The following is a 22,193-nucleotide window of genomic DNA, read 5'->3' as shown; positions in this document are numbered from 1 at the left end:
CTCATCTCTCTATTCTCTATGCAAGATTCAACAAAAATGTAACTGTTTTTGAAACCATTTACTCTAGTGCCCTCTATTGATGAACACCAAAACCAACTGGCATAAAATTAACTTTCAAATTAGCATACTCTTTTGGTTTTCCTTTTCTTTGGAAGAAACTTGACCAAAAAACAAGAACTGGAATGAAAAGCATGGCTTACGTCTAGCTACCTGTGCTGCCAAGGGGCTGCAAGCCCACAACCAGATCAGAGGTATTTAACTCACTCTTCTTTGTATAACTGGCACAGAGAGAAATAGGGGAAAAGTTGAATCAAGCCCATCAGACTAAGTGAAGCTTAGTGCAAAAAATGTTTGTGCTTGTTCAGCAAAACGAGTGTTTTGCAGTGGTCACCTCCAACACTGAGCACAGCTCTGCTCTGGGTGTGTTCTGCATGCTGCCTCCCAGCGCAGTCTGTGTTGATATATCAGGCTGTAATGTTACGTTATCTCTTTAAAAGAGGAAGTTCCACACTAATAATTTATTACTGTTACTCCACATAAATGGCCAATCCACAGCTTTTATTTCAGATGTTATGAGTCACTATTCTGAGCCTGATAATGGACCTTGAAGCATGTATCTCAGGGAGGCGTGGAGTTTAATGCATGCAGTTGGTCATCCTTTTTTCTTCCTGTTGTCTTCAACAAGCTCCCATGGAAGGAAGGAAGGAAGGAAGGAAGGAAGAAAGGAAGGAAGGAAGGAAGGAAGGAAGGAAGGAAGGAAGGAAGGAAGGAAGGAAGGAAGGAAGGAAGGAAGGAAGGAAGGAAGAGAGAAAGAGAGAAAGAGAGAGAGAGAGAGAGAGAGAGAGAGAGAGAGAAAGGAAGAAAGGAAGAAAGGAAGAAAGGAAGAAAGGAAGAAAGGAAGAAAGGAAGAAAGGAAGAAAGGAAGGAAGGAAGGAAGGAAGGAAGGAAGGAAGGAAGGAAGGAAGGAAGGAAGGAAGAAAGAAAGAAAGAAAGAAAGAAAGAAAGAAAGAAAGAAAGAAAGAAAGAAAGAAAGAAAGAAAGAAAGAAAGAAAGAAAGAAAGAAAGAAAGAAAGAAAGAAAGAAAGAAAGAAAGAAAGAAAGAAAGAAAGACATCTTCCAAGTGCTATTGTTAGACATTGGCAGAGGAAAGAAGAAAAGTGGTAGTAGAAAAGCAGAAAGTGAAATTATTATGCCTTGCTTCATGTAAAAATGCTAGAGCTAAGGAAAAGGGAGTTTAGTGGGATGCAACATTCACCTCACCTAATTATATGAGAAATGGAATAAAACTATGCGTGATGCAATTTGCAAAAGCCACATGACTGTTGAGAGCTGTGTGTGACTGATGATGACCACTATAGAGAAAAACATATCATGCATTATCTGTACACTAACAGCATGCAGCTCCCCTGGAAAAATACAGACTCCCAAATATGAGGAAAACTAGACAAAAATTTAATGGGTGGAGAATCACATGGAAACTAACAATAGTGAAATAGGCTCTGATATGTCCCAGCCTTTACCAGTTACTGCACTTGAAAAACACAAGGACAGATGAGGTTAGACCAAGGATCCACCCAGGCCAGTATCCTGTCCTGGGAAAAGCTGCCAGCAGGTGCTGAGGGAACATGCGTGAGGAAAAAAGTGAATTTTGAATGATATCCCCCCTTTATGCCCTTCTAGCCTCTAGCAATCTGCAACTTAAACAAGTGAGCCAGAGCCTGTATCGGCATCTGTTTATTTAATATCCCTTCATGGCTCTTTCTTCCATGGATTTATCTAATCCCTTCTTGAATGCATTTATATTCCTAGTCTCCCAAACATCCTGGGTCAGTCAGTTCCCCAGCTGAATTACGTGTATGTATGTGTGTATATGAAAGCATAATTTGTCCTAAACTTCTTGTGTGGCCAGTGCATGGTGTGGCCCTGACTTCTTACGCCATGAGGAATGGCAAATAACTGCACCTTTTCCAACCCTCTACGCTGTTCATACCAGTACAAGTAGCAAATTTGCTTTCAGTTGCCTCTTTTCCAAGCTGAAAGGCCCTGTTGTGTAAGAGTTTCCTAATCTCTTTGATAACCCAAACCCCTGTCTTGCATCCTCACGCTGTTAATAGTGTGGAGAGACCGAGGTTGTTTTATATGATGTGTGGACAGTATGGTTTTCTGGGTTTTTGCACTATTCTTTTCCTAACCCTTCTATATATTCAGTTTCCTTCTAGCATGAACACTGAGACGAGTCTCTTCAGAAACCTTCCACGTGATTAATTCTGTTTTCCAAGTGACAAAATCTAAATTAGAAGCCATTGCTCTGTATGTGCAGGTAGTGTTTTCCCCTGGTTTTAGTTATGTATTTATTAACCCTGAGTCATGTTTTACTGTCCTGTCACTCAATATGATGTGTTTCTTCTGCAGCTTTCTGCAGTCAACTCTAAACTACCCTGATGACCTGTAAACACTGACATCCGGCACACATCTCCTTTTTCATTTTTCTAGTAAGTGTTAAATATTTTCTACAACACAGATCTTGGCACAGTTTCCTCCAGAACTAGGTAAGTGAACTCTTATGCAAATCATAGCCCCAAAAATATTATACATATACTTTAAATAAAAAGGAAAAGCACAAATAGAGATGTTTTTGAAAAGCACAACAGAACCTAAACTCACGCCTTCACAATACAAATAGTCTTTAAACGGCACACTTTCATTAATAATCAATGTATACTTAAATGAACACCAGGCACAGGCTATTAAATGGTGATTAGGAGCATCCAAACCAAATGGGCTGAAATGCTCAAAGTGGATGAACTGAAAGGACTGCGCCCAGTCCTAATGCAGACAGAAGACCTGTGTATATGACCTGGTGGTAAAAGGCTGATGTCTACCTGCTTCCAGTCTCTTACAGTACCATACCCAGCTCTACCACTATATGAATAATAGCCATAAAGCAGACATTTAAGAAACAAACAGATATAGCAGTCCAGAAAAGATGGATCCAAATTTTGGTTTCCCACCACAGTAGGTTCCAAAGAGGTATGACCTTGAGTTGCTGGATTCACACTCCAGAAGTTCACCTTGTCTGATACCATGCTACTTTTCAATATAAATTATTTGCAAGCCCCCTCTCCCAAACACAGCTAATTAATCCTTCAAATGGTACTCGCTTGGGATGCAACCATCTTGTCCACCTACTTGAGTATGAATGCTCCAGAGCTACAGTTCCCACATGTCCCATTCATCATCTGCGTTGGGCCAAAACTCTCTCCATCAGACCAAGGAGAGGGAGGCTCTGGCTTTGAATTCCTCTCTGAATCTCTCTCTCATACCTCTCTCTTTGAATCTCTCTCTCATGCCTCTCTCACCTTCATCCGTTGTAAGGTTTTGTTTGACAACACACAGTGTAAATTAGCTCCAAAATTTTGGATGGAGCAACCTGTGCTGCAGCACAGGGGTAGGTAAGGTCTGGGCTGGCCCAGGGCAGTGTGCTTGCCCTAACACCAGCCAGGAAAGCTGGAGCTGAGCAACCTGCCAGCACCATCAACAAGAGCCACCCCTGCAACACGTACAACACAACTCGAAAAGGAAATTACTATGTCCATTAAAAGATCCATTGCTTGCACACACAGCAAGCCACTCTCATCCACGTAGTGCTTTGTAATGGGGTTTTAAATATGAATGTGGTCGCACCTACCCAAATGCCAACGAAGCACGAGCAGTGGGACCGTATCGCTGTGAGGCAGACTGATGGTCACCTCTCTGTGCCCTACCTGGTCATCTCAGAGCTGAGACAGCAGGATGTAACTGGAAATACCTCCCCCTTCCCAGAACAGACACGTATTTCAATCTCTTTCAACCAACCGTGTTTTGACAAGAACAGAGAAATACAGTGACTTCAGCTGCTCATTAATTTCCCAGCCTCATAGTCTCACAAATGCTGGGTAAGCACATGATTCCTCTACATAACCAAAGCATTTCCAGCACGGCTCAATTAAAGAGGTTACATGAGGACGTCAGCACTCACACCATACACCACAATTCATTAGTTGGCCAATACAAAAATAAGAAATGAATTCACAAATATTTTAAACTAAGCCTCTTGAAATTGATGTACCACACTAAAATTATTTCATGTTCTCTATTCCTATGTCTGTTATAGGTTTATTTGGTCAGCTGGATATAATTTGGATATAATTGTCTGATCAGTTTGCAGAAAATTTTAAATTATTACACGTGAATTCGTTTAGGAGGTAGCCAATTTAAGGGACAGCACTACATTTCAGTATATGTTTCCATTTATTTTTCAAAACACATATTCTTGCAGAAACATAACTTTATATTGGACCCATGATCATTCCAAACAAACAAAAAAAAAAGCCTTCAAAGTCGATAAGAAATAATCTACTGGCTTTAATGTTATAGGGCTAAAAGGCTAAAGCACTAGGGCAGAAAAATCAAACACATGCACACACAAAAACAACCAACAGTGAAGAGTAAACATCAGCTTCAGACTGTGTGAAATCTGGTTAAAGTTTTTGTCAATAAATTCCCTCTTTTTGTCCTCTGAAGGAGCCTTCCTACATACCCAGTGGGACAGTAGCTCAAACTGTTGAGAACCCTCACTAGCTGAGAACTGAGCAAGAAGGTCTTAATGAGTCAGTAGGGTTTGGCAAGAAATGGATGCACAAAAACTTCCACCTCAGACTGACTTTATTTACTTACTTACTTATTATGGAGGCTCCAAAGCAAGCAGGGTTTGCACCAGGGCAATTTTGTCAAAGTAAGAAAAATGATAGCAAGAGTTGTGCTTTTCATGTTTTCATTTGCATCTCCACGGGATGTTATGGGACGCTTTTCTGAACAGGTCAAAAATATTTAACATGTTTTAATAACATGGTTTTTGTTTTTTTTTCTGTACAAGCTTGAAAAATTTGAAGAAGGATTAAATCAATTCAGATCCTAAGGTTGTCTCTGCTAGGGATAAGCATTAGCTGCTTCAGAAGAAACTGCAAGAAACAACAATTGTGGGATCTGAGCCATAAAATTATCTCAGACTAATCCCTAATTGTTAAAAATTAGCTTAAATACTGAAGCAAGATGATTTATGCTTCTTTCAAAGCCTTTCTTGCAGCTTCAATTGTCATAAGATTGAATATTCTTACTTTTCCAGACCCTCTTTAAATCTTGTTACATTCCTGACCTCAGCAGCGTCCCCTAGTAATGAGCTCTACAATTTAATTATATTTTGAAGAAAAGAAAAAGAAAGAAAGAAAGAAAGAAAGAAAGAAAGAAAGAAAGAAAGAAAGAAAGAAAGAAAGAAAGAAAGAAAGAAAGAAAGAAAGGCTTCTTTTAGCTGCTTTAATTTTTTCACCCCTTGCCTTAATCCTCTGCTGTAAAACAGAGAAAATGCCTGTCTGTTTTGTCTTTATTGATCATAGATTTCTATAGCCCTATCAAAGTTCTCTCTGATTCCTATTTCTAATTCCTTTGTGCTTCAATACCTCTTCATGACTGATGGTTATATATTTTATCATAAGACCTCTAGTCCTATGACTTGTCAGCACAAATTCTATGAGAATTTTGTAGGAAAAAAATCCAAACGTATTTCAAAGAAATAAAGGCTACAGAATGTTAAATACTACAGCCCATAGCTCAAGCCTCTTAGAAAATGTTATATACCCATGATTAAACTAAGTGCACTTAAAACATTATCAGCTACATTTCGCATACTCTGAACCACATCTAAAGTATTATTTTAGCCCTTTGATAAGTAATGTAATCAAAACCAGTTACTGAGCACCACCCTAGAATTTTCTTTCTTCTTTTAGAGTGCAGAAAGGGGTATCTTAGCAGTGAGCAACAGTCTGTGGCCAGTGATCCCAAAGCATCCATCGAAGGAAAGGCTGGAAAGCTATGTATTTTTAGGAACAGAAACCTCATTATGCTTTGATAGATCTTTCTAAAATTGCACTGAATGCAACTTTCTGAACATAATTACCTACAGCAGTACCAAATTCATTCTCATACTTAAAAACTGATTTTATGCTTCAGCAGATTTTGTTTCTCATCAGGAAAGGGGAGGACAAGGAATACTGAGAGACATGGAGTGGTGGGAGCAGAAGGAAAGCAAAGCGTCTGCACAGAGGCACAGTGCCTCTCTTCATTCTGAAGATTGATGGTATTGCTTCTATGGCAAAGCGTATTACAGAATTCATCTCTATTATTTGTAGTACATCCAAAACATGAAAGTTTCTCTTAAATTATTGTTTCAACAACAGCATATTTGTTAAAGTGTAAGTGGCTAAAAGCTATCAGTGAGCATTATTGCAAGCTTTAATTATTAGCTGGGTTTTGAGCCGTGGAACATGACTAGCCATGCAGATTTATTCTGCTGGCTCATCCTGGCTGACCTAACCAGAAAATCCTCTTAACACCATTACATGAACAAAAATTGGCAGAAAGACACGGAGGTGGAGATAACAAAATTGAAAAATCTAGAATTTGCATCAGGAAGCATTTATTTTTTTTTACTTTACTGTGCAGGCAACTGAGCACTGGCACAGGCTGCCCAGAGAGGCTGTGGAGTCTCCTCTTTGGAGATCTTCAAAAGCCACCTGGATGTGGTCCTGGGCAGCCTGCGCTGGGTGGCCCTGCTTGGGCAAGGGTTGGACCAGGTGGCCTTTAGAGGGCCCTGCCAGCCTCAGCCATCCTGCGACTCTGTGAGGGTAGGTGTCCCTTTGTAAGAACATAAACAGATGGTCAATACTGCTTGGACCAGGCTTATGTATTAGGGAACTCTCAAAAGGACCCATGAAGGGAGCTTGGTTAAAAGACTACTAAAATGTGGTGTTTCAGAGTTAAGCATGCATGTGAGTAATTTGGTAATCACTCAGGAATCCAACCAAAATTCTGGTCACTCAAGTAAAAGACAGAAATGTCCTTTGACTTTGGTGTGGCTTGGGTTTCATGCAACTTGCTGGCTTCCCGAAGACCAAACAGGAATCGTTGGTGCAAAATCTAATAGTATCCACTCCTCTGTGACACAGGCACTAGGACTTCAGCTTCCAGGTTTTAAGTGCTTGAAGTGTTTGGCTTCTATAAAGTTTGAGGTGGATTTTCACACAGTTTTTTTTGTTTGTTTGTTTGTTTTTTGTTTGTACTTGTTTGTTTGTGTTTGTTTGTTTGTTTTCCAAATGCCACCTTGTGCTAAAATGCAGTGTTTTCACTAAAACCACAATTTTTGTGATAATCTTCTCATTGTATGGGTAGATGACATGGAGGGAACTTCTGACATTACTTACGATTTCAGTTCAAGAGATGCTAATACATACAATAAAATGAGGGTAGAAAGGCAAATTTTATTCAAACCTCTACATGTAGAGGAAAATGGGAGAAAAAATACAAAAAATACTATTTTTAAAAAACTCAAAGTTCACATCGTTGCTTATTACAATTCATGGGTGAAAATATTAATTTGTATTAATGAAAGTATTAATTTGCAGTACAGAGGGAAAAGATAACTAGCATATAAAGATTTTCACATATAAGTAATTCAGTTAGTAATTAGAGCTCTCGATAGCATTTATTGACATTTTCTCAACTACTTAAGCTCTGACAATAAGAACAGAGACACATGAATGATCTGATGTGCTAATGAGGACTCAAGATAACTTGATGTATCAAAAGACTTCAGATAATCAATGTTCAAACAGAGGTTTGAGTTTCAGTCAAAGAAAGTTTTGCCACAGACCTCAACAAGCTGGAATTTTCCCAGCGCTGGATGCTTGAAAACCATGCACTCCTTCACATGCCACTTAGACATGTAGCCCAACAACATTTCTGTGACAGACTTCAGATTGTCCAACTTTGTCCTTCCTGACTCAGATTCATAAAACTTGTTCAGCTGCACAATTAACCCAAATCCCACCATACACAAACTGAAATTTGGTGTTAATATTGTAATACTCACAGAATCAAAAAGTTCATCACTTGAGACAAAATAGTCCTCATCAAAAGAAATTCTGTCTTGCATAATGACACTTCTAAGAATAACAGACTGAATTCAGCTTCCTAGGGGAGTGGATGTTTTCTCCAAACTCCCTGAGAACTGCCTCAAAGCCAGGTTTTACACAATTCTAAAGGGATACAACAGTTTTGGGGCTTTAAGGCTGTTTGAAAGGATGTTAATCTGGGAGATGCAAATGCTTCTCCGCTAGGACTGGACAAGGATCAAAGACCAAATCATCTTTAGAAGCAATGACTTCTACTAACTGATGAGCCGAGTGGTACGTCATTTCAGATGACTAAATGGGAATTACGGGTAGCATAACACTGCCAAACACCAGCCCTCTCTCAACTGCCCATCGCTTTGTGCGAATGCTGATACATTGAGTTAAGGTCTTAATCAACTCTAACTCCACGTAGCCTTGCAGATAAATGAACGGCTAAGGAAATTCCAAAAAAAATAAAAATAAATAAAAAAATCTGGAAGGTATTCGAGTCACATCAGAGCTCCTATTTACATACCTGAGGGAGAAACAGGCTCTGTAAAAGTGGGACACCAAATATCACTGACATGAACGTTAATAGGAATAAATTACAAGGCTGCAAGGGGATTCTTCAGCTGAGCAATGAAACTTCCATTGCATCTACAAAATATTTTTACAGTTTTCCCTAATGAGCCTCAGAGAATGGAAAAACGCAAAACAATGCTGGATTGGGAAAGTTAACAAGCTGAATGGAAATAAATTATTTTTCCCTTTGAATTTCTTTTTAGCAGGAAAAAAATGTCTTAAGAAGCAGAGCAGCAGACTTACCAGCAGACTTCCAAAGAAGTTTTACCGTCCTTTTCCTTGACCGGCTCCATGATTTAGGAAACCAGTAAAAAAAACGAGCAATCCTCCTGATGGTTTTGCTGAAGTCACTTCGTATTGCCATGTCTGAAAGGGCTCTCCAGCTACATCAGGGAGAGCAGACCCACACGACCAGACTGCGAGAGGAGAGCCCACGAGTGCCCGCACACAGCACGCCGGCTCTGAGCTCAGCGTCAGCCAGCTCGTCTCGAGACCACCTGTTAGTCCTAAATCCCCTCCCTCCCTCCCAGCCACCCGGCTTGGAGCCCTTGAGACCTCCCTCTTTATGACAAGCAGAGCTATATTAATAGATGCTCTGGCTAAAGAAAGACTAATGCATCAGAGCCTTAACCTGGTGCTGCGCTTTCAGTGATGTTAAGACACGTTTTCCTTCAGGTTTTGGAGGACTCATTGTTTATCTCCAGCTACCTCTTCTAGTCTGAAAGCAAATAAACTCCAAAACTGAGCATAAATCCCCCTTCAAAATCCCTTTATTTAAATCTACAAGATTTTCTCTAGAGTTTCTCAAAAACCTTCTTATGGATGTTCTGAGCAATAAATTTAACACATTTCCGTAGATGCACAGGCTTTGAGAAAGCAACTTTTACTCGTAATGGGTTTTAAGACAAATACAACAGTCAGATCATTCACTGCCACAATTAACTTAAGAACTGAGCATCTGTTAACACAGTCATCCAGAGAAATTACCCAAATTTCTGTATTTACACTGCATGTTTCAAGTAAGATACATATTAAATTGCAAAACTAGAGATTCCCTGAACTAATATATGCCCCGTAAACATTTTTAAATAAAATATATTTAATTCTAGCACACACTTTTTTAACAGCAAGAATATTTAACCATTTCCCAAGTGTAGTATGATCTTCTCAGCTATGTCACAAGCTTCTCTTCAGCTTCTCACATTTTATTTGCTTTTTTCTTCTGCTAAATCTGGATGGCAGAAAACACTGAAAACCAAGACTAATGTCATTACTCAACAAAGATCCTTTTATATCAACCTTTAAACTACAGTAAGGAAGGGCTTTGTTACACGAGCTATGTTCACAGCACACAGTTAATAACTCTTCTAGAATTCACAATGTATTTCTCCATGCTGAAATATGTGAAGTATTTAACCCCATTTTATACATCAGACATTTTTAACATACTGTTAACTTCTCAGGACCAAGCTAGATAGTTTTCATTTCCTCTGGTCACAGTGTCTCCAAAAACAAACAAACGTTTCCACTTCTGCTGTATTTGCCACAATTCTTCAGGCAGCGTCATCTAAAGAGCACAATTCAGGGCTAGAGCTGCCAGACTCGTCCCCTGTTCATGCTCCAGCCTGCCATACCAGCAGGAATTTCACAGCAAAGTGACAGTTTTAGCACAAGTAGGAGGTCTGGCACCCAACTCAGCAAATGCAAGGAGCAGAGGTAACGGCCCAACAGCTAACTTGCCTCTTTCAGGAACCAGCGTGGCTTTGAATGCTTAGCAGCAACTGCAAAAATACTGAATCAAGTGGTGAAGACTTTTTTCTGAAATATATGGATACAGAAGTTTAATGAAAATCAAAGTGGCTTTTATAAAAATTCACAATATTTCCCACTAGAAGTGAAAATACATTAACAGATTCATAAACTGTTAAAAAAAAAGAGAGAGAGAGAGAGAGAGAGTTGTCTTATTGTTAGCAGTATATGAAGGGCTCAGGAACGTATTTTTCACCTAAAAAAACACTACTACAGTATTTTTTTTATAAAAACCTTTCAGTAAAACACATCAGAGTATAAAACAGAAAGAGGCAAGCTGATATTACTGATGAGCTTACCAGCCTGTGGAGATCTGTGCCTTACAGTGTTCGGTGCCCTACCGGAGCAATAGGCCAGAGCATAAGCCATTGATTTTGTGTTACCTTAACGTATACAGAACTCAAGCTATACATAAACTCCCCAGTGAAGTAAACGTGGCACTTGCACCATGCGACAAACCAGCTGCTGTACACGAGAGCATAGGTCAGGATTCACGATTAACTACACGGCCCTGGCAGCAGGCAGCCTCACGCTCCTGATGGCTGCCTCAGTTTTGGGCCCAGCGTGGCACGAGGCTTCTTCCTGCATCAGGCATCAGCCCCTGCTCACCTCACCGGCCTGCTGGAAGAGGCGAGGACCAACAGGTCCCCTAGGCCCAAAAGGGAGCTGGTAAAACCTCCAGAGGCTTCCTTGTGTCTCTGCCCACCCTGCTGGGGGGCTCTGAGCTGAGCTACGCAGGCGGCTGTGCCAAAGCCCTTCCCTTGAGTACCGCTGGAGCTGACAAAACTAAAACCACACAAACCCCTCGCTGTTATGCCTTCATGTAGTTTTAAAGCAAATTCTTTGCTAATAAGCATTCAGTGGAGAAACTCCATGAACACGAGTTCCCATGCTGAGGCTCAGAGCAGTAGCTCTGCACAGGGCTGCCAGGCTGGGCGCGATGGCAGCACCCTCCTGCTCAGGGGGTGAGCAGCTTCTCCACTGGGGAGCTGCCGACATCTTCACTCCTCCCAGCTCTCGGGTAGCAAATGACCTATTAGTTGAGCTCAAAACAAGATTCTCCCTACTCTGCAAGGACAATATTATGACTGGAAAATATCCTCTCTTTCTCACCCATCGCAGTGTGGATCTGTGACACTACGCTATACACACCACAAGCAGAGCTCAGTGTGAAGTATTCACAAGGCAGTCTTCACAAGGGTATTCTGTGCTGATGGAGCTTGAACTGCCAGGAGGATTTCCACAGTTCTGTGGACTATTTCCTTCCACTTTGTGCCTGACAGATCTGAAATGGACTGAAAGATTTTGTTGATCCAGATCGGGTTGTGCAGAGAAACACCGTATCTATGCACTGGACAGAACAAGTGGAACTGATAGCAACTATATGAAAATTATTAAAAGAAATTATCATTTAAGAAAATTATTATGAGAAATTATAAGTTAAAGCTTTGACTTTCCTTAAATCCTGTTCAGCTCCGTGTCGGAGTAAATTTTATCGAGGTAGCCAGAGAGGGATCCTTCCTACTGAATCCCATGCTTCTGCACTACTGTGTCTGCATGACACTGTCAGGACAGCATCACAGATTTCATACTAAAACATAATTATAACATCATTAAGTGTAACAAAGCTGTGCAGTTGCTAGGAAGCTTAAAAAGAACACAATGCAATTCCTGAGAGTAAAGAAACAAAAATCTGCTGCATTTGAGTTTCGCTCAGCAAAACTAGCATAATACTTCCGATTTCCAGCTCAGCTGTTCATCCGTCCCTAATCCAAATAAGCAGCTATATTTGTGAGCTTTCTAAAAAAACTTCTGATTCTCAGCAGCTGCACATACACAAAAAGAAGGGATTAAAAATGAACAGTGACTGGCAATCTGCAACTTCCGAAATCCTGCTTCCCTTTGAAAGATGGAAATTGAAGAACTGCAGTACTCAAACTGATGTAAAACACATTTGTTTTCAGAAGTAAGGATTTATTACTTTGCAAATAAATGAATAAAGTTAATATATATTTTATAGATACCCTTTCAGCTGTGAGGTCAAAAGTATTTCACATCTAATCCTCTCTTATCAAGATTTCCAGTCATTTATACACCTGTAGGTAATGCATGTGATATGGAAATAAAGAAAACTGACAGAAGAGAAGGGAAAAAAATGTTGAAAACGTTACACAATGCACTACAGATGACAGTCACACTAACAGATAAAAATATAATTAAAATAATCATGCAACCAAACCCCCAAACGTCACCTGGCAATCGCTGCACATCGAACTGAACAACTACCAAATTTATACCATTAGAAATTCCCATCCAACAGTTTTTCATTATTCTGAATAAATAAAAAATATGCTTCTAGGCCAGACACATTCCTATGACGAGAATGCCTTTTTAAATAGAACAGCATGACATTTGTATAAACCCCCTCCAAAATGGAGGGGAAGCAAGCGAGCAGGAGCAGTTTCAACCCTTTTTGACAGCCCTAAGGAGATCTCTCTGGACGAGCAGGTAGTTGGGATTCGTCTAATTGAATCCAGATGTCTGCTGCCGAGCTGGTTGTCATGGCTCCCTTTATAGTCAGCAGAGAAGGAGCAGAGCCTCTTGGGCATACTTATTCCCATCCTGCAGTAAAGTTGTCAAACACACAAGATGAACTGCGGGCTGAAGTTTCTGAAGCAGCCAGGACACCACTGCAGAAAGCACATGGAAGGTTGGGAGAGTCCTTCCTGGAGCTGGCTCTGAGCAGGTGCAGCGACAAGAAGCCTTCCTGTGGCACTCTGAGAACATCTCAGCTGAAAATCCCTGGGAAATGACTACTTCTTCCACAGGCTGTTGGGGAACAACTGGATTTCTGCCCTTAGGAAGCAAGGAATAGGAATGTTTCGTCTGAGCAGTAACTCCAATGAAGTGCACCCTGGTTTAGTTCCTATTTCACTCATTTCTTAATTTAGTTCTTATTTTTCCACTTCTTAGTTTAGTTCTTATTTCATTATACAACATGCAACACTACTGTGAAATATTTTAATTCATTGTTATGGGGAAAAGAGCATCTCTTTGTACATTTCAGCAATATTTCTGTTGCATTCTTTTTAGTATTGTCCATTGTTCCCTGTTTCATATTGAATACTTCAACCTGTAAAATTTGTCCTAATTTGCTTTATGCTCTTTTCTTGATGCTGGAAGCGTGCAGAGGCAGACAGGACAGGCACTGAACTGTGATGCAAGTGAGTGTGAGAGAGGGCACTGCTGTGCTGGCACGGCTGCGTGTCGGGAAGGGAATGCACTAATTCTTAGAGACTGCTGCAGGTACAACGTGATGCGCGTTGGCATTTTTAATGTGGCTTGGTTACAGGCTTACTGTATGTAGGTTTGTGCATCAGAATTAAAGCTGGATACTAGTTTTAAAAGTTAAATGCAGAAAATAGAGAAATGAGGTGGGAACAGATCAGTCTTAGTATTAGCTATGTGGTAGATGTTGTGCTAGTAGTAGTAGAACTAAGGAAACTGAGAGCACAGTCTTAGAAAAACTGCTTTTGTACTCACATGGTTTCACTTTAGGATATGAAGAAAATAAAACTCAAGGCTAGAACTGGAGAGAAGATGCTGAGTTGCCTCATAACTCAGTTTGACACATAGGATTTGACTCAGCGGATGACAGACCGACTTGCCTGTGGGCTTTGGGTGACTTTGTGCCAAAATTAGTAGACTTCTCACTGAGAGCTTGCAGGGAATATCTCTAAGCAAAATCAGACCAAGGCAGGAAAACAAAAATATGCATTAAATGTTGCTAAAAAGAACCAGTTCATTCTTCTTAATCTGGTCTGCTTATGACAAACATAGCCTGATAAATTTTTAGGGTACAATAAAGCTATGAGTATCCTTCATTAGATCTCTGCATGTTGTATGAGGGGTCACATGCTGTTTGCACTTGAGATTAATAAGGGTGCCCCTTGTACGTTCAGTCTCTGTTCGAAGATTGCGATGTTTCTCAGCCCCTATCCTTTATTTAGCCATGGCAGCTATTAGGTAATAGGAATTGGAATTTAAGAGAAAAATACAAAAGAGAGATATTGCAGAGCTCAGCTTTCATTGCAGCCCTTTGTATTTTCTTCTGAGCTGTGCTCACTGTCAGCCTCCTGCGCCCAAGCTACTACACATGAAGTGCTTTCCCTTTACGGAGCAAAATCAGAAAGGCATTTGTCAGTACTCTGTACAGCATGCAGAAAACAGACATGTCTAGCAGCTCATAAAGCCATCCAGCCAAAACCAGCGTTCTTGCCTTTCTGCTGTGCAGGCTGCTGACCTGCATTTAGCTGTCTGGCGACAGGGATGCATCCAGTCACAGAGGGGGGGTCTGCTAAATGCTGTTTAGCAGCAGAAGGCAGGCATGACTGTGCTTTCTGGACCTGAGCTGAGCTCCAATTTGGGCTTGGCCAGTGACCTCCTGGATAACCTTGAAATGGCCGTTTCACCTCTTGGTGCTTTCCTCTCTGCTCCACTTGCAGCACTTCAGAGCAGGGACTGCTTCTTGTGCAAGCAGCCTGGCTATTAAGAACACAGTGCAGCTGAGAGCTCCTACTGCTAAAAGCAAATGCAAAATAAATAAATAAATAATATATCAGAAGAAAATTTTGCAATGAACTGTTATCTATTTATCAAAAATATGTTAACAAGCAAAAACTTCATTTTTTTTCCCCAGTGAACTAAAAGCATAGACATTAGCAATAAATAGCACTGCAGGCGATGTAACACAATGCAATTTAAAAGGCAGGTGGAACACTAATTCCCATGGTACCCCAAACACCCAGTTTCCCAGGCTAACAGCCTGTTGAACTCTGAGCACACACAGCAAGGTCTCCAAGGCTCTCACAGGACAAGGCCAAGTTTCTCCTTGGTTGCCCGACACTTCCCTCAGCAAGCAGAGCATTAAGAGATACCAGGCTGGTGAGCGATGTTTAATGACACATGCTGAAGACATCCCAGGCTACGAACACTCCTGAAAAAACACTATTTTATCACTTTTTCATTAGCAGGCTCCTTTCTGCTCCAGTACCGGCTCTCAAGTATGGGTTTGCTGAAAACCAAGTCTTGTGGCACCTGGCCACAATCCACACAAGAAGAAAACACCAGAGGCAAAGAGGCCGGCGCCCATGGTGACCGCAGAACCAGGTGGGGAGTTACTCCCTTGGGAGCCCAAACCCCGGGCTGCATGGTGCTGCTACTCCTGCCCCTGTGGAGACTGAGAAATTCTGGTAAGTTTGCATTTGAAACAAAATTAAGAGAAAACTGAGAACTGCGTGTCATTAAATAACTCTCCATAGAAAGATTGGGATGGAAATAAGGTCTCCACCTCCACTATTTCCTCTCTGCTCCACAGTTCTCACAAATTACATAAAACTTTAAGAGGATCCTGGACCCCAGAACATGTTTGGTAATATAAATAGTAGCTCTAGACATAGCTCCAGCAATTTAACCACCTCATTATATTTGATTAAATGTGAATAAACTCCTACTGGCTGGCTAGCTGACAGTGTTTATCCTCTTTTTCAAAACATTAAGAAGTATGTTCCACAACTTTGTTTACCAAAAATATATATATCTTTTTGAAGGAAAAGAAATCAGTGATGCCTCCATTTACCTCTTTTCTCCACATTTTATCTTCATTTCTTTAAGGGGGAATTTATTTCTTTAATGGTGTAGCTAATTAGGAGGCATTTAGATAACACACCCCAACTTCTTCTAAGAGGCTTGTTTTGTTTTGTTTTATAGATACTTTAAAAGCCTTTTAATAAGGGAGATATATCACACGTTAAATGCAAAGCCTCTGTCCTGCACTTTGCACTAAAGCAGCAGTCATTTATTGAATATTCAATGCCAAAAATGTTACAAATGGAGAGGGGCACCTCACTACAGGCTAGCCTGCACCTAGCAAAATCCTCTTTTCCACTGGAAAGAATAATAATAAGAAGAATAATCTGAAGGCCCTGACAGGCCCTGAAACTGCTATATTCTTTACAAGGGGAGGTTGCTCAAACAGCGACGTCTGAGAAATGGATGAAAGGTGTCGAGATGGTTCGCTGAACAAGGCTGAGCTGGGTGGGAGGCGGGGGAAGCTTGCCCTCCTACCTGCTCACAGGGGCTGCTGCACCTCGCTTCGGGCTGGGACCTGAGGGATGCCCACTGACCCGAATCCTCATCCATAAAGGACTCCTTCCATCAGAAATCTGACAGAGACGCTGCAGTTTTTTCCTTCTAGCAACTTTTTACAGGTACCTGCATGAATACTTGTGAGTCTGTTTTCTTTCCCAGTGTTCCTGCAGCATTTCACCGCACTGGTCTCGCAGAGGTCACCGCCAGCCTTGCCACATGAACCCAACACACACAGGACGACCTCTGCTGCTACTTGGGTGCCACACAGGTGTTAAGAGTAGTAGGTATCAGTTCAACGCCATGCTTTCAACAAAAGTACCTGCGAACTCCCAAGCCTTTCCCATCACTTCAAGTTGAAAAGGAACAACCTATTTTTCATGGTACCTCTAAAACACCATCTGATTAAATATCTCCAGAAAGCTTGAGCTGAAAGTCATGTAGGCTCTACAAACTCTCCATATTCTCGTAAATGAAAAGCAAAGCTCCTCAAAGGGCCTAGCAGCATTTCTGTTTGGCTCAATGAAAATGGGTTTTCATGGTGAAGGTGTCAGGATTCAAGGTAAAAGAGAAGTCATGGGAATGAAGTAGGAGGCCTGGAGTAAGCAGTCTACAGAGTAATTCCTTTCACGCCACCTGCCACCTACGTAAACCCATCCCACTGACCAGACTCTGGAGAAAGTAAAACCATCTGGAAACAGTATTCCAAAACTAGGCAGCACAGAGATAGATATTTATCTGAAACCATTAGAAATGCCTCATTTTTCAAATGTCAGATGATAAGGCCAAACCTAAGGCCAAAACAGCTATTCCAGGGCTGCTATGCACCATAATACTGAACACCATGAAACTGGCAGTATGATTTGGCACTGAAAATTATCACTTTGCAATACTCTCAGATTGAAAGAAAACCTGAACAACAGAAAAGAAAAGCACTCTTTACTGCACATCATCTCATTACTTTAACCTAGAGTAATCCAAACTCTTCTGTTTCAGACTGCTCTGTATGGAGCAGTCAGGCCAGGCAGTGCCATTCTGCATCTGCACAAATCACCAGTTTTTACCCCCCAAAATAGAGGTGAAAAGGTGGATGGCTGAGCAAGTCAGGAGTGCTAAACCGATTAAGTCCCTCTTGAAAAGTAATCCAAAACAACAGAAGAGCCCTGATACTACAAAGCATCTTTTTTTTATTATTTTTTTTTTCAGAGGTATTTCATTACAAATGGCTTTCTTCCTGGGCTCAGGTCCAGAAATATCAGTATTGCCTTATTTTTTTTCCAAGAAATATATTGCTTGAATAATGCGCACCTCGTGCACTGCATTTAAACAGATGATCATTGATCTCCTTGAACTCTTTTCTTCCCATTCTGTTCTCTCTTCCCTGGGTTAAATGAAAGTATTTTTCCAATTTTTATCAGAAGCCTGAAAACCTACGTGCGAATTGCAAATGGAACTCACACAGAAGCAGAAAGACCCCTTTCTTGGTAGTTCTTCATTTAATCCAGCAATGTCACAATCTCACCTTGCTTTTTCACATGTACCAAGGAACGTACAAAAAAATAAAAATAAATGAAGACGACCACAGCCCCTTTGGGAAATGATGATGGCAAAGCCCAGCCCCTGAAAAAGCTGTGCTACAGCCCGGGCAGGCCGGCCAGGGGTGCTCAGGGAGCCACCACTCCTATAACCACTGCAGATTTTTTCTGAGGCTGGAAGAGTCCGCTGACCTAAATACTTGAAAATTCCCCCTTTGATGTGCCCTTTGAGTGCTTCCCTGTCCCAGGGGGAATTTCTCACGCCTTTTAATTCTTACCACCCAGCTCAGCACCTCTGACTCTGGTCTTGTCTGAGGCAACCATCTAGCGAGAAACAACTTCAGTCAATACTCAAAACAGGGTGATTTAAATAAAAATAATACCTGTGTCTTTGTGACTCAGAATCCTCACGACAATTTAGCATGTAATTCCTTTTTCATCCGCAGCCGCCAGTCTGGAAGATGCTGTCGTGTCTCCTTTTTGGACGACATAAAACGAAGGTCCCCACACTTGAAGCCTCTGGAAAGCACAACAATTTGGGAATCTTCCAGCTCTATAACGCCTTGCCAGGCAGCCTGAAACCTCAGAAAAGTATTTCATAAATTCAGACGTAACTTCTGCTTCACAGGGATACCCGAAGCAGACCACGGCTTTCCCAGCGGAGGCTACCACGGTGGCCACAAACCTCGCTGCAGCCCTGGAGGTGTCTGCAGCTGCCAGATCAGCCCAGCAGCCCAGCTTGCCAGCGTGCCTGCGCGCCAGGCAGGCACTGAGCTTCTCGCAGCAGTCTGGGCGTGATTTAGCTCCTCTTCCCTCTCATCTCCATACCGCTGTACGGCTTTTAGATATTATATTCATGCGAGGCTATAAATGTTGAATGCTCCCTGTGCTACTTTGCCAGGGATTTAAGAGAGCAGCTTGAAGGACTATGGCTGATAAAAATTGAGCTTGTCATAGAGGAGAAGGAAAAACGTTGCAAGCTGTAATTGTTCTGAGAAAACATTACTGGAAGACACATAATCCAACATGACACTTCAAGCTCTTGCCACAGAATGCTTGACCATAAAAGGACAAAAAAAAAAAAAAAAGGAAAAAGTGATTTTTAAGGTCTACTTTCACATAACTGTACTTACACATCCTGTCAGAACAAACGATGCACTATCTTAAATGATATGTATTTTTTTTCACATCGACATGTTTCCATTCAGGCTAGTAACTGCAAAAACAGAGCTATAGAAGGTAGGTGTACTGATGGGAACCTTATAACAGGAATTTTATAACTCAGCAGAGGACAATATGAGGCTATAACACATCTTTAAGCCACAACAAAACATAAGAAAAGACTGACCTTTCTGTGCTGCTGTGGGTTTCAAATCTCATCTCTTTTCAGAGATTAGATAAATCAAACGCAAATCACACACCTTCATGCATCACTCCTCTAAGGACAGCGCTTGATTAACCTAAAAGGTATGGGTTTGGTTTTTGGGGGAGGGAAACTGAAACTATGAAGAAGGCGTCCCACTGAGAACTCAATGGGAGAAGATTTTTTTCCCCTATGCTTTATAAAAGCCCTGAAAACAAAACGAGGTACATCACGTTTTTAAGCGAAGTAAAGGCAGCCACAGCAGAGCTGCTCAGCAGGCAGAGCCAGCTGCCCTTCTTGCAAGTTCTGTCTGCAGTCTGCTGGCTTTTTCTTCTGAAATTTCCCAGTAATGAAAACGTTCCAGCAGCTCCACCAAAAGGACTTCTGGCACAGGAGAGAACAGAAGCAAGCAGGTGAATTGAATCATTGCATTGGAGAGTATTTTGGTGACAATTCAATGGCTGGAAAACAGGGAAGTTGTTTCCGTGTGAGGAAAGAAAAACCCACCTTTGTCTACTACGTACCCCCAAAAGACGTTTTCTTGGCGTATAGGTGATACAACCTTGTGATGCTCGGTATTTCCAGACACAGCCTCCTCGCATCCAGCAGGTTGGACATAGGGCACACCAGCACCGGCTTTATGGAGCTACGGGAGCCCTGTGGTGCACAGTGGTGGTACCCGGGTTGTGCTGTGCCTGTGAGGAACACGGCTGACAGCACCCACACATGCGATATTTGGAAAAAAAACAAGGCTCTCCTTAGGGCCAGGTGAGGGGTACGGTGCCAGCACTGCTGACACATGTGGGGAGGTGCCAGGGCAATCTAGGCCCTGCAGCCACCTCATGGCTTTGGTCACCTCATGGCAGTGCTGGGCACACCTGCAACCTGTCCCAGTGACTGCCACAGCCTGAGCATGGCCCCATGTGTCCCTTCCTGAGACCTGTCCATGAAAATGCCTCTGGGAGGAACAGCTGCTGCCTGGGGCTCTGCAGCACTCCAGGCCTACCTGCGCTGTCCTCTTTCTGCAGGGCTGCATGTTGGTTTTCATGACGAGGTGTCTGCACGGAGCTTCTCAGGACAGCCCCTCACCCACCGTGCAGCAAGAGCCAGGTGTATTGAAAGCCCATACAAATCTGAATCCTTTCATCTGATTTACACAAAGATCGTAGCCTGCTCCTATCTGCTTCTACCTAAAACCACAGTAAGGCTCCCACAGCCGTCACCAGGGAAGCAGCAGTGCGGTCACGCCAGCGTCAGCTCCTTTCACGATGAGTTAGCAAACGTGCCTGGCAAGCAAAGCTGACGGCTGCTTAGCGAGGTGCCTGCTGTGAGCCCAGCTGGGACACGGTGTGCTGCTCACAGCTGGCTCTGGAATCGCTAACAAACCCCCACCGCATGGCCCAAGTACACAGGGATGCTGAAGCAGCCCTCATGGTGGCACAGGGGGAGCTGGGAAATGATGGTGTTGTATGTCAGTAGATGCCAGACCTCAGTGAACGCTAGTGCAACTCCTCAGGACAGAAGTACACCTCTGAACAACTGCAGCATGCCCATGGCTGTAGCACACCAGCAGCTCTACCTGTTGCTGTCAGCCTTCCTTGTCAATATGAAGTAAAGTTTGCCAAAAGATGCCCGCACGGACATCCACAAGCACAGTCGGTGCTGGCCACACTGGTACCTGCATCAAAAGAGCAAAGTCCACTGAGGAATAACCACCCCTAACATATTTTTTTCTTTGCAATCAATGGAACAAATAACCAAAAAGCATGCAACAGAGTTCACAGGGCAGAAAAAAGTAGAGCTGGAAAGCTTCTGCCTTGCTGCTGGCAGAACTGGCCACAAGAGCTCCTGACAATTAACCTATTAACTCCCCTATGTAACATACACCGCCCACCTCCCAGAACAGTCTGTTCAGCCACTTAACTCTCTTCACTCTCAGAAAGACATTACCTAACTCTGATTTTTTCCTCTTTCTTGCACTACAGTTTGTACTTGTAGTCTCTAATCCTTTCACCACAGACTTTAACAGCCTTTAGATGACTGATGGCTTCTGTTCCCCCCTTCGTCCAATCTTCTCTCCTTTCAGCCAACTGACTTCAATTTTTTCCTGTACTTCCCAGGCAAGTTTTCCTTAGCCATTTTCTTTTTTCTCCTCTAACTGATCTTCAGTAGCCTGTACCTTTTTAAATTGTTACTGATAAGCCAGTTTAGACACACTTTTCATTGTGCTGGTCACCAGTAAACCATGCTTTCCTCTGCACAGGCCAAGGTGGGATTCTGTCACTGGCTTCCAGGTCTCTTGCTAGCAGCTGTCACCAGTTCAGCTGACCATGTGGGGGTAACCAAGTCACTTACCCTGCCCTTCCTGGAGGGGAGTTCACCCTAATATAAGGCTATGCAACTATAGTTAGAACTATTAGCTATAGTTCCGTGTTTAATTTTTCCCAAACACCTATGCAACTCCAGTTTATTCCACATCTCCCACTTCTAGGATTTAAGACTTAAACCAAACCAAACAAAAAAAACTCTTCCATTCAGCCTTTTGAATCCTTATCATAGTACTACATGCAACGTTATTCTATGATTACCACTTTTATGGTGATCTACCTAAATGAGCACTGATCAAGCTCCACCAGTGGACTGTTTCAGAGTCTAGGGATTTTGCCACTCTTACAGAGAACTAACTTTGATCAGAACACAGAACAGCATAGTAGTTTAAAAATAAAAGGGATTAGTGACTCTCCATATAGCACTTATAGTGGTAATTCTGTT

The 22,193-nt window shown here is 42.0% G+C and overlaps 1 protein-coding gene across 1 annotated transcript in view; it reads right to left on the bottom strand.

Annotated features, from left to right (window-relative positions):
* RASSF3 (Ras association domain family member 3) overlaps positions 1-8,946 on the bottom strand; it is a 91,698-nt gene extending 82,752 nt beyond the window's left edge. The window contains exon 1 of the mRNA XM_005029452.6: positions 8,811-8,946. Within this exon, the coding sequence (XP_005029509.3) occupies positions 8,811-8,931 (121 nt within the window). The 5' untranslated portion in view covers positions 8,932-8,946. The remainder of the gene's footprint in view (positions 1-8,810) is intronic.
* Between the last annotated feature and the right edge of the window lie 13,247 nt (positions 8,947-22,193).

Source organism: Anas platyrhynchos, chromosome 1 (assembly GCF_047663525.1).
Source record: "Anas platyrhynchos isolate ZD024472 breed Pekin duck chromosome 1, IASCAAS_PekinDuck_T2T, whole genome shotgun sequence".
Lineage (NCBI taxonomy): Eukaryota > Metazoa > Chordata > Aves > Anseriformes > Anatidae > Anas > Anas platyrhynchos.
This window is presented reverse-complemented; position numbering and strand designations above follow the sequence as displayed.